General features: G+C 55.8%; 1 protein-coding gene across 1 annotated transcript; it reads left to right on the top strand.

Moving 5' to 3' along the window:
- The first annotated feature begins 2,943 nt into the window (after window positions 1-2,943).
- LOC112970883 (TBC1 domain family member 24-like) lies at window positions 2,944-11,641 on the top strand. Its single transcript, XM_026075746.1, has 6 exons — window positions 2,944-3,977; window positions 4,287-4,445; window positions 8,030-8,093; window positions 9,869-9,964; window positions 10,664-10,943; window positions 11,496-11,641. The coding sequence occupies exons 1-6, from the start codon at window positions 2,944-2,946 to the stop codon at window positions 11,639-11,641; spliced, it is 1,779 nt and encodes a 592-aa protein (XP_025931531.1).
- Window positions 11,642-12,611: the final 970 nt, after the last annotated feature.

Raw genomic sequence — 12,611 nt, 5'->3', positions numbered from 1 at the left:
GGCGGCACGCGTGCAGCCGGCGAGCCCGCGCAGATGTTGCAGGTGGGGCTCGGCTTGTCCCGCCGCCCCGGCGAGGCGCCCGGCGCCTTGGGGTCGGCGCCGCTGGGCCCCGAGGGCGACGGCGCGGGCGCCGCGCGGGGTGAGTGAGCGCCGGCGGGCTGGGTTTGGGGTTGGGTTTGGGGTTGGGTTTGGGTTTGGTTTGGGTTTGGGGGGGGGGATGCAGCCCTCCTCTCCCGTGTCACGCCGCCCCGGGGGGACGTGTCCTCAGCCTGGGCGCCGTTAGCCAGCTGGGCTCGGGCTGCTGCACCCTCCCCATTCGGCGCGTGGCAGGACGCCAAGGACGCAGCTGGCCTCTACCTCCACCCCAGCTACGCGTGCAAGGTGGATTTGGAAAGTGCTGCAGCACTTCGAAGGGCAAATAACCCTGCTGCGACTCAGATGTTCATTTTAGACTGGTTTCCGCTGGCTATAAGCCTACGTGACCATACTGAGTGCCTGCCTGTGACACCCCCCCACACACACCSAAATTTTTTTAACCTGTTGGCAGAGATCCTCCAGATATTCAGATATTTTTTCGTCTAAAAATCTCCTGACACAAGGCATGCAGGCGGAAGAGAGGTGCTAGGTAAACCCCCGCCAGGGAAAAGGCTGCAGGGAGCTCAGCCCGTACCAGGCACCAGTAGAGCCCCACAGCAGAGTCCTTGTACATGCCCTGTCCAGGGGAAAAGCTTCCCTGGGATTCGCATTGGCCAGGAGAAGCTGTAGGTTGCATTAATCCCCCCGTTCATGCGACCATCTGCTTGAAGCAGGGAGTCAGGCTGAGCCAGGAACTGGTTAAAACTGCTGCTCTCTTCCCGAACCAGAACTGAACCTGATCTGCCAGCTTTGCTGAACTTGAGCAGGGGCCAAACTGAACCGGAATAACTTAAGCCACAGCCGGATTCAACCCAGAAGAAACCCCAAATCCCGGCCTGACTCCCCGGCCCTCCCACGCTGCTTCCCACTGCATGTCACACGCGTGGCCGGAACTGTGCTGTCCCAGCGGCAGGTCCCCTTTGGTCCACAGCAGCGAGGTTTAGCTTTGTGCAAATCCTCAAATAGCGAATCCAGACTCTCCATCCTCCCCGACTAATTCCACGGGGCTGAGTGCATCCAACATAAATGCATTAGAGAATTAATGCGTTCTGCTAATCGACTTGATCCTTGCCAATTAATACCAGTCTAGCAGAACTCACTCACACGGAGACAATTAATATCGTGTCGAACAGGATTCGGAGCTGAGCTCTCTTGTAACCCCGGGGAAAAAAAAGCCTCGCGTTTGCTCTCTAGGAGGAGCTCAAACTCTGCTGTTCCTCGCTGCGCAAGGACGGCAGCTTGCACGTCCCTGCCCGAGTGTGGAGTGCAAGAGGCTCCTCAGAGCCCTTCCGCGAGGCGATCTCTGTCTCCAGGYGGCTTTTCAAACCATCTCCAGCCCTCATGTGCGGTCTGCTAGATGGGTCTGTTCGGGTGCATCGGGTTACGTAGAGAAGGGGAGCCCTTTGCACCCCACAGACCTCTCCCCACACCCTTGGTGAGGCCCTTCTTGCTGCAGCACTATCTCCTGTATCCAAACCGCCTTGGAAAATGGTTGCACAGTCCTGCCTGCTCCGGTACCCAAGCGGCCTGAGGGTGGGAGAAAGCTGAGTTTTCCCGGCCTTGCGTGTCAGCCCCTGGCACGAGCAGCGGGACATGGGCATCTCCAGATGTTTGCAGGAGCCAGTAAGAGTGGGGATAAATGGCTGAGGTTGGTTTTGTGTGCTCCATCTGTGCTCACAGTGGGCACCAGCCTGGCGCTGGGGTACCAGACTCAGGCAAGTTRTTGCCTTCCGCCCCTTCCATCCTCAGGATACAGGATGCCTATGGTCCCCCTTGGCCTTAGCACCACTTGGTGGCCCATCAGGTCCTCCCTCAGCCCCTGGCCAGGGCAAATTGCATCGCYGGCAGCACGTGGCCCTGCTGCCCCAGGTCCTGCAGGCCTGGACTGGGGCTGAGCTGCCGTCCAGCATCAAATTGTCAGCGATACTCCAGAGCCTGATGGCCTTTGATGGCCCTGTAATGCTGCTGTCCCATGGTGGTCCCCTGGGGACATGGACTGCATCCTCGCTGCCCATCTCAGCAAGTCACAGGCTGGGAAGGGAAGCTAGGAGCTTTTCAAGGGAGTGAAAATCCTCTCCCAGAGTGGGGAAGCAGCCCGGTCACCCATGCCGTGCCCAGCCCGGCACTTTCTGTGCCCCCAGATAGAGGTTTTGCAACCATTCACCACTTTCTGCCAGTTCAGCGACTAAACCGTCTCATGGAGGGCCAGACCTGGCGCAAGGGAAGCAGCAAGCAGAGGTCTCAGCCGTCGGTGAGATGCCACCCCGGGTGGGAGAGGCTGCGTCCTGCGCTGCCTCCCTGCAGAGCTGGCAGCAGCCATCGGGCTCCTGCCTTGGCCGCTGCTCCACGGGACGGAGCCAGCCCCGCTGCCTCCATTGCCCCAGGGGGAGGAGGCCGTGCTCAGCGCCGTTTCCCGGCAAGGTTCCCCGGCATGGTACCCCCAAGCACGTTCAAGAGGCAGAAATAACGTATTGCCTTCTAGCTAATGATCGGAAAGAGTGGCTTTGAGTCTGCTACTGCTGGGAGCGTAAATGCTGTGCCCAGCTATGCCCAGTGCTGCGGGGACAACACACCCTCACCTCCAGGCCCAGTGTCCCCTCCAGACCAAGTCCGATATTTCAGCTGGGGGTAGGTAAAGGGTCTGCAGATGAGCGTGAGGAGGCGAGGGYGGTGTAAGCAGCTCCAGCCAGGCGAAGCCTCCTGCAGACCTTCCCTTGACATAAAACTTAGAAGTGCCGTCAGTCAGGGTGAAACGCTGTCAGCTGGGGTGGTGAAGCGTGTCGAATGAAGGGTCTTTGTCCTACAGAAATGTTTGGCTCATCTCCAGTCACTGTGGTGATCACGTCTGAGGCTGACACTTGGGATATTGATGATTCCTCTTGTCTGGGCTGTGGACAGTTTGTGGATTGGGATAGGATGCCAGACCTGGAGCAACAGGCAAATATCCCCAGAGACATCCTCACTAAGCCCAAAAGAGAGCTGAAGAAGCTGGCAAGAGAAGGCTACTGGGCAACGAGCCGTGCGCTGAGAGCTCAGGTTTACCACCAGCTCATCCAGCAGGTCGCCTGCCGACTCGTGACTCCAGATGCTCTAGTCTACACGGACGTAGCAAGTCGGCTCTTTGGGAAGCAGAGTGTGAGCTCCCATCCTTTGCCAGACTTCCTCGAAGGATGCTCCATGCCCACGTACTGCTTGACCCTGGAAGGGGTCATGGCATTGAAGAAGATTCTCATCTGCATCGGCAACCTTTTCCCCGACATAACCTACAGCCCAATCCTCCCCTCTCTGGTGGCTCTGCTGCTGCACTACAGTGAAGAGGAAGCTCAGTGTTTCGAGAACATCTCTCGTCTCATCGCCAGCAACACCACCCACACCAGCTACATTGACCAATCTTTCCTGGCCCACCAAGCCTCCTGCATGACTTTTGGGGATCTGGCCAACAAGCACTGCCCAGCAGCTCACAGACTGATAGCCAGTGCCTCTGAGAATGTCTTTGAGGTCTACTCCGAATGGTTATCTTGGCTCTTCCATGACCTCCCCTTCAATTACGCCATCCGCATATTTGATGTCTACCTGCTGGAGGGGCAGAAGGTCCTCTACCGCATTGCTTTGGCCTTGTTGAAGCAGTACAGGCTCTCAGTGACCTCCACAGAGCTCGAGGGAATTGACATCAAGACAGACCTGCAAGCTTTCGTGCAGAACATTGGTGAGCACGTGACTGTCGACAAACTCTTAGAGAGAGCATTTGGCATCAGGCTGTTCTCCCGCAAGGAAATCTGGCTTCTCCAGATGGCCAACAGGAAGGCGTTAATGGAGAGAGGCATGACCATGGTGCAGAGCAGGTAAGAGGGCCTATCGGTTTGTCAGCATAGGCAGATAGGCAGATTGGGGCTAAGCAGATAAACCAGGAGTTACAGTGGAGATAAACATGAGGGGAGCATCTGGGAGCTCCCTTGGTTTGGCTCTGCTAGGTGCCTTTCAGACAGTCATGTGGTTAAGGGGTACCATACAATTAGGGATAACGACGCTAAAAGAAAGCTCACGGCGCAGAAGGCACAAGGAAACCTGATTTGTGGGGGCTGCACCCATAAAAGCCCACATGCCCCTGAGGCACCCTGGCTCGGCAGTAACGGGCATCCTCCTTCGCACAGGCAATCCTTCCACCTGGCTGTGGACATGCAGAATTTCAGCTCCAGCATTGTAACAGCGCAGGAGATGCGCATCATCTGGTCCTGGATCCCCGAGCGGTTCTCCCTCTTCCCCCCACTGCTGCTCTTCTCCACCTCAGAAGACGGGTGCAGCCTGCAGAGGTAAAGCGCTATCCGCAAGTCACGTCGGGTTAGATGGGCCAGGCATAAAACTGGGTAAAGGCTGGCACACTGGTGGCGTAGAAAGGAGTCCTTACAACACGACGTATTTATGGGGTGTGTTTGAGGTCTCCTGGGGACTCTGCTGGCTGCAGCAGGGAGTCCCATGTCTGCCTGCTGCCACTAAGGGAACAAAAACCTTTCCCTCGAGATCATGAGCCTGGGAGTAGCCCAGCTCCTTGCTGGCACTGCCAGCAGCCTCCATACTGGCCCCGCTGTGTCCTGCCCCCCATCCTGACGTCCCTGCATGCTGCGTTGTGCCGAGCATGCTGCAATCAGCCAGGCCCAACCAGCTCGCTGTCCCCAATGCTCCTGCTCCATCAGGGCGGCACAGAGCCAAGGGCAGCTGCTGGATGCTGCGATCAGTGCTGCAGTTCAAAACTGAGCTGGAAAATGACTTTTCCATTGATTTCTCAATCCATGGAACAGCAAAACCCTTCCAGTGAGCAGATGTTACCTTTGCATGAGTATTTTCAGGCAGGAAACCCAAACGTGCTCCTCATAAGGAGCACGTTAAGCTGAGAAGTAGCATGGGCAGAGCAGGCAGAGCTCAGGTGTCGGGTGCATCCTGCAGTGGGGAGGCATCGAACCCTCTGAACTCAAGCTAAGAAAGCCCAGGTGTCATGATCAATGCCCAAACCTGCAAAAGAAAGACCAGCCTCAGYGCTGGGGCTTGTCCAGTTGCCCCTGAGGGCACTTCACTTCCTTTGCTCATCCCAGTGTCTTGCTGGCTGTCACCTCCCAGCTCCCCTCTTTCGGCAAGCGCTCTCCCTCCTTGCCTGGATGGGACGCGCGCTGCCCTAGGACTGCCCTCCCGAGCCACAGACTGGCATAGCTGCCAGTGCCGGTGGCTCCCACCTGAAAAGCCACCACGGACATTTCATCAGCCTTACCCAGCTTGCATGGGATCAGTGCTGTCTCTTCTCTGTCCCCGCTGACGTCCAGGTGCCGTCTGAGTTCAGAGAGGGCTAAGCTGAGCCTAGGCAATGCTTTCCTGCGCCGCTCCGCAGCCTGCGCAAGTGCAGGGGAGACAGCACAAGAGGCAGCCGTGGGGACTGCCACTCTCCACCTCGAGCCAAGTGGCCAAGTGGCCTTTAACAACCCTTCCCTCCTCCGCAGCAACCCGGCTGCACTTGCTGCCAATGCCCCGGCAGCTGGAGTACATGATATTTTCTACTTTGCAGTCTTGAGAGGGTCCTTTAATGGTCAAGACCCATTTTGCACCTTGGTATTGCTCCCCATGTCCCCTCGCTGTCTGGGCAGGAGGGACATCTCCTTCGCATGGAGGCGATGAACACGGGAGCCACTTGGGTGAGTGGCGGAGGTTAGACGTAACAGCGAATGATTCAAGGGGAGGCTGGGCATCCCTCTCTGCAGTAAGCAGGATCTGGCCCTCTTCCCTCATCCCAGCTGTGCTGGCAGAGAGCAGGAGCATCTGTATCAAATCAAACCCAGCTGCAGTGAAATGCTGGGGGCAGACTCAGCCCCTGCCTACCTGATGCTCCTCACCAGTGCAGGTGCTGTTTTCTCTCTGTCAAACCCCACTCAAACAGCACTTTTAGATCAGTCTGCCAAATCCAGGGTGTCTCCACATCAGCATAAAAGGCCACCCGAAGCTCTCGAAGCAGGAGCCACGGGGCTGATCCTGGCTCCCAGGACCACTGGGAACCGTACAACGGCCCTGTGACACCCACTGCCACAGTTGTGGAGCAATTGCAGGGCACGGGAGCAAGCGGAGATGTCCCTGCAATGCTCAGTGCCAGGGCATTTCTCTACTGAAAGTGCTCACTGATGAGCTGGGCAAAGATGCTCGGACTGTCCGGGGACTGGACACTGCCTGTGCCATCAATCACTCCTGCTTCTCAGGGTGGATTTAATGTTTGGGCTGGTGGGACTGTAGCCCTCCGTTAGGAACATGAACATGCTCCCCTAACCCATGAGAGAGAAGCAGCTGCCCCACAGCAAGGTGTCCCTGCCATATCCCGGCCAAACACAGCCCCGCTCCCCTGTGTCGCTTTCCAGCAGGCAGCCCCGGGGCACAGAGCCCAGGCGTTCGGAGGATGGGAGTCACGCAGGGTCCTGGGCTCCCAACAGTTAAGAAATGCATCCAGATTGAAAGGAAGCTTACTTGGTAAACTCCCCCCATCAAGTATCCCCACCCCAGCCCGGTGCAGAGGATAGGACGGGAGGATTTTATGTTTGGATTTATCTGAGAAATTACCTGCTTCACCGAGCAAAAATGATGACTCGAGAAGGCCCATAATAAGCCAACTCCCCCACTTACTGCACAAACACCAGAGCTGCCCGAGCTAAGTGATTAAGTGTTTCTGCCACTATCCTTTTACGAGCTCACTCAGACAAGCTGCTCAACATAAGAATCAACCCAGAAAAGCAGCGACTGTTCTCAACTCTCCTTTATAGCTTCATGTCATACACAGTGTGTAAAACAGGTTATTTCAACCCCTAACCAAAGAGCACTTTCCCCCCACTAGTATAAGCTAGACCAGAAGATTTCCACTCCAGACGAGAGCAGCCCTGGGTTGAAAATGCCCTGCAGCGCAGACTCCACATCCTCTGGTACCCCAGCCTGGGCTTTGAGGGACGCTGCCTGAGCCCGCGGAGATGCAGCACTGCGAAAGGGAGAGGTGGTCCTATGCGGAAGCGAACAGGGCATCCCCCATCCCCTCTCCGTGGCTGCTGGAAGATGCCCTGCCATCCTGCCTGGGGCTGCGATCTTCCCCACCACGCGACGGGCAGCTCAGACTTGGGCCACTAGGCACAAATGAGCCCAACCGGGTGACAAATTCCCTGTGTCATACCATTAGCACAGCCAAGGCCATGACCGATGCTGCCAGGAAGACAGCGGACTCAGACGTGCCTGGGCAGAGTGGTGGGCAGGGACAAGTCCTCCGTGTCACCTTGGTCACAGGCTGATGCCCGGCAGGCCATGCTTGCACCAMGCCGAGTTAGAAATGCTGCCGTCATGTCTGCGAGGCAGCGATTCCCACTCYGGCAGCACCTCCCAGTGCTTTGGCCTGACCAGCTCTTGCCAACCCTCAGCGTTTCCTGCACTAAATATCTAATTGCAAACAGTGCCAGATGCCCAGGCAGATCCCTCTGCAGATTCCCATCCCTGCAGCCGCCCCATCAGACAGACTGATGAAATCACAYGGGGAAGGGTAGGCGTTTGGTAACACTCGCTTTTCCTGCAGAAGTTTGCCCACACAATCACTGCTAATTCACACCTCTCCTACCATGGACATTTCATGGCCACAGGAGTTGTTTTAACCCCTCTGATAGCTCCCTCCTTCCCTTATCCCTGTCTGTCCAGCACCCAGCTGCAGGCAAACCTGACTGTTTGTTTTTCCCYGTATCTGAAGGATATATAAGCCATTTATAGGCTATTTCGTGATGGGCGCCTGGCCCCAGCTCCAGGTGAGGAGCTGCCCAACGCCTGGGCTCTCTGCGCAGCACACTGCGCCAGTCTCAGACTCGCACCRACCCAGTCTCCTTGCTCATCTCTGCAGGTTTTACTCATGCTGTGAAGGTTATGAACCGACTGTGCTGCTCATAAAAACCACAGAGGGAGAAGTAAGTATTTCCCAAGCAGAGAAGGGGGCTGGGAGCGTGGGTGCCGGCACGGGTAAGGGTGCCTACCCCCATCAGCACTTCCTGGAGCAGCAGTGGAGCGGCGAGGTCCTCCTCCTGTCCATGCTGCGGCTCTATCCACCCGGGAGTCTGCCCCAGCTTCTAGGAGAGACCAAAACACACACACAGACACAATGCGTGCTTACACCGGCTTCCCGACGGCCCTTGGAGCCCAGCCATAAATCCAAAGAGAGGGCCCAGGTGCAGCAGCCAGCGCAGCATCAGAAGGGGAACAGGCAGCTCAGCTGGTTTTGCAAGGTGAAGCCAGCCTGCTCCCAAATTCTGCAGCACCCATGGCACACAGTAGCACGCCTAAAGGGCGCTACTGGGGGTAAGCAAAGGAGGGGACAGAGAGATGGAGAGAAGTTATGAGAGATACTTTTTTTGCTGCAAATATAGATTAAAGCCTGAAGTGTTTACTCAGCAGACTTCCCCRAAGCCAGCAGATGCTTTGCCTGAGCGAGGTCTTGCTTTAAATATATTAAATGCAAAGATCTCTCCTTGATTTCAATAGCATTCACACAAGGGAAATGGAAGAGAAATAAGGACAGCTTCTACAATACTTGAAAGTCGTGAAATAACTGCAAAAATACCCAAGCCAGGCTTCTTTCCAGGGACGCTGAGAGCGGCTCATAAACCCATATTGTATCTCTCCACTCTTCATCAAATGGCGGAAGCAAGTTCTGTAAATTGTTCAGGCATCCTAAAGATTTATTGGCCTGCAAGTCCTGATTTTCCCAGGCCTGACACTTCAGCATGGCGAGGAGATAAACACTCTACCACCCTCCAGGGCTTTGCACGTTACAAAAGGTGACTTACAAAACCCCGCTACCGACACCTTTTAGCTCATTTTATTCCTTATTTAGTACCAAGGGCAGATTTGATTTCCCACCCTTCAGTAGGTCTCCTCCAGCCGTGGTCATGTGAAGGACATCTGCACCAGGGTTGGCCTGACCGCAGATGGAAAAACTGGACAAAACATCTGGAGAGTGATGTTCAATCCTCTCCCTGGGACTGATTAAAACCCCTGTAGGTAACAAAAATGTGTTACCTGAGTCTCTACCATTTTTAAATGCCTTTTTCCTAAAGACTCATAAGACAAGTGACCACCTCTCCAATGGCCATGGGCACAGCTGGGGACAAGTGACTCCTAGACCCCAGTGTAGAGCATGTTTCAGAAATGAAATATCATAGCGTTAAAATAACCCCYTGAGCCCCACAATTATTCCTTTCCACCACCGGGAGTCAGATTTTGGCTGTTCAGAGACAAGTGCCTCTCCGGTCCCAAGGCCCAGGGCACAGGTTCCTCCTATGCAGCCCAAACGGATGGCCTCATCCTGCCCATGCAAAACGCTATCATCCCATGCCTGGGCATTGCCTGGAGCCCAACTGTGCCGGGGAACGTGCCAGCACTGCGAAATCGGCCCCGCTCAGTCAACTAGCGAGCGGCTTGGTGCAACTCTGAAATAGCGAAATGGCACCAACCCACTTAGTCGTTGAAGCCAAGCAATGGCTCTGCACACATGCAGAGAGCAGCGGTGTGGGGACAGGCTGTTTCTGTCTAAACTCTTCTTAATGCAGGATTTTGCTTACATGGCAAATTTTAGATCTCAGGTCCCCCACAGGGCTGGAGCATCCATGGCGTGCTCTGGTCCAGGCCTCCTCCTCTTGCCGATTCCCCAGCAGCCGCTCACTACTCCCTGTGCTCTCTCCCAAAGGTGTGCGGGGCATTTCTCTCCTCCGACTGGAGTGAAAGGAGAAAGAGTGGGGCGACATCGGGCTTTTTCGGGACAGGGGAGTGCTTCGTATTCACTGTAAGTCACGTTTTATTTAGGGGTTTATACTTACGAGCTTGTCTGTGATTACTTTTTCCTTCGCCCCTCTGACAGCTTAGGGCACGGCGGTTACACGCTGCTGCGTGTAGCAGCAGGCATCAAGCCACTTCTTTTACCTGGTCCTGCCACTGCCCCTGAGCTCTGCTAGGAGGCAGCAGCACAGACATCGCTGTGCTGGATCAGAAAAACCGGAGAACTCCTGTCTCGGGCGAGCCTGTGTGGCCTGAGCCCCTGGGGCAAAGTGCAATAACTCTCGACAGGTCTTGGAGCATCCTACAGGGGTAACTGCGAGCAGGGAGCGTTTCTGCCCTGTTTGCGTGGGGCAGCTCCTGCCTGAAGCAATCCCCAAACAGCCCTGGGGTCCCTGCAGAGGGAGTGGGGCGGATCTGTCTCAAAAATCCCAGGGGCAAAGTCCAGCATCCATCCAGCATCCATCCGGCAGTGTGGGTGGCACAGGTTTCCCTGTCCCCAGCTGTGCCTAGTGTGGACAAAACCAACCTCTTGGCCACCACCTCCACCAGAGCAGTCCTGGTGCTGCCAAGATGCCTTGTCCCTTCACTGCCTCCGGACCGGGCCTGGCACATAGCATTTAGCCCCCGACCAGCCTCGCCACGCAGTGCCGGCTTTCACGAGCAGCAGAGAGAGGACAGGGTTCACCGGGTTTCTCCTGCTCTCCAGGTGCGCCCTGAGATGGAGCGGTACGAGTGGGTATTCATCAAGAAGCCGGAGCTGGCCAAAGCGGTGCCGCGCTCGCGCCAGCGCTCGCCTTCCCCCTCTCCTGCCTCCCTCCTCGGCTCTTCTCCAGGCGGCCAGAGCACCAGCTCCAACCRCCTCACCGTGCCCGCGCCGCAGAGGACGAAAGGCCGCCTCTCCCCTTTTCTGGCCGTTAGGCATTTCCTCCTGCCTTCCCAAACAGCCTCCATGTTCATGGCCGGGTCTCGGGAAGGAATCATTATTGGTAAGTACCTAACGGCAGGCACCCTCGCATGGTCCCACGCTCCTTGCGCGCTGCCCAACACATTGCTGCTTCGGCCAGGAAGGGCTTTGCTCCAGATCAGAATCTGATCTGCCCTGATGCCCCCTTGCACACAAAGACCTCCTGTCCTGGGTTAAGTAACCAAAACTCAGGGGAGATGACATCAGCCCCCTCTTCCTGCCAAGGATGCCCCTTCTGCCAGCCCCAGAGAGCAGGTCTCTGCTAGCCCTAGCTGTGGGGATGCAATGATCTTTTCTCATTCTCTGGCTCTCCAACCAGTTTAATAATTTAGCTCGTACCTGCCTTGTACCAGCTGCCCTGCAGACAACTCTCTAGGAGCTCTGCTTCCATGCTGATATCCAGGTTAGCCAAAAGGGGAGCTCAGGGCATTCCCACCCCAGCTCTGTGGTGTGGCCAGAGGAAATAAAGCAGAGATGGAGGCAGTCCTTAGCAACTTTGTCGGCTGGGCCATTCTCTCCACTTGGGCAGCGAGGAGGTGAGAGCGGATCCCAACCATCTGGCGTGCTTTTGCAGGTGGAGGGGGAGGCCGAGCTCTGGCCCTCGACACCGAGCTGCTCTGGGGGCGCACGGAGCACTGCGAGACATTTGACAACCCTCCGCTCTGCCAGGAGAACTTCAAGGTGCAGCTCTTGGAAGCGTGGGGCTTTCAAAACACCTAGGCACCATGGGGCTGGCCCCTCGCCACGCTGCCTGGGGAGACAGGACCCCCCGCTGCACCGGGATCACCCTCGGCCTCACTGCCACAGCCTCTGCTGGCAGTGCCGGGGATGCCTCTGTGCTCTGCAGCCCTCTGCTAGCCATCCTGCCTGTCCTCCCCTCTGTCATCACCAGCAGCCACGGTCAGGAACAAGGGCAATGAAATGCCATGAATTGTACTGCAGGTGCTGCCTTCAGGGGGGCTGGGGAATAGCTTAGGTCCTGGCCCTCCTCCCACAGTTCAAACCCAACCTGGTCCTCCAATGCTGTTCCACTTCAGGATGTTGGGTGAGCTATTTTGGTGTTTTCTACACGTCTCTCACCTGTTTGTGTTTCTGGACTCTGCAGCAAACCTGTGACACAACAGCAAAGGCATACTTGGTGGGAATTTTGAGTCTAGATGAAATCCAGCACCAAGGTAGAAAGACTCACCATACCCAATTTCACGGTAGTCCCAAGCCCAATGCCACCATTTGGACCATATGTAGAATTTTGTAGCCCTTGTGGGTTACCAAGATTCACTTGGGATGATGCACTGGTCACCATCCAACACAGTGTGGGAGACTTTCTTATTGTTCTTGGCTGAAATTGCTGACCAATAATTAGCAAAGCTCCACTTGGTGTTATATTCATCTGCAGCCAACTAGCAAACTCTGCCTGTGAACCTTCCTTGTCATGCTTGTATAAAACTGAAGATCTGTATTCACAGCAAAGGGTTGATGCTGCAGGACTGCAAGCAGTTAACGCGTATGAGTCTAACCAACCCTGATTAGCTGGCATCAGGATAACAGAAGACATTTTAAAATATGAAACGTGAACATATAAATGTTGCTAGTTGAGACAATGCAACCCCTGCGGGAGGACTGTATATAAACCGCGTAAAGATAATTCTGGTTGCAGAATGAAAATGTGTATATGCCACGTCCAAATAYG

This window comes from Apteryx rowi, unplaced genomic scaffold (genome assembly GCF_003343035.1).
Source record: "Apteryx rowi isolate R43461 unplaced genomic scaffold, aptRow1 scaffold_41, whole genome shotgun sequence".
Classification (NCBI taxonomy): domain Eukaryota; kingdom Metazoa; phylum Chordata; class Aves; order Apterygiformes; family Apterygidae; genus Apteryx; species Apteryx rowi.
Note: the sequence above shows the minus strand (reverse complement) of the source record. Positions and strands in the feature narration are given on the sequence as shown.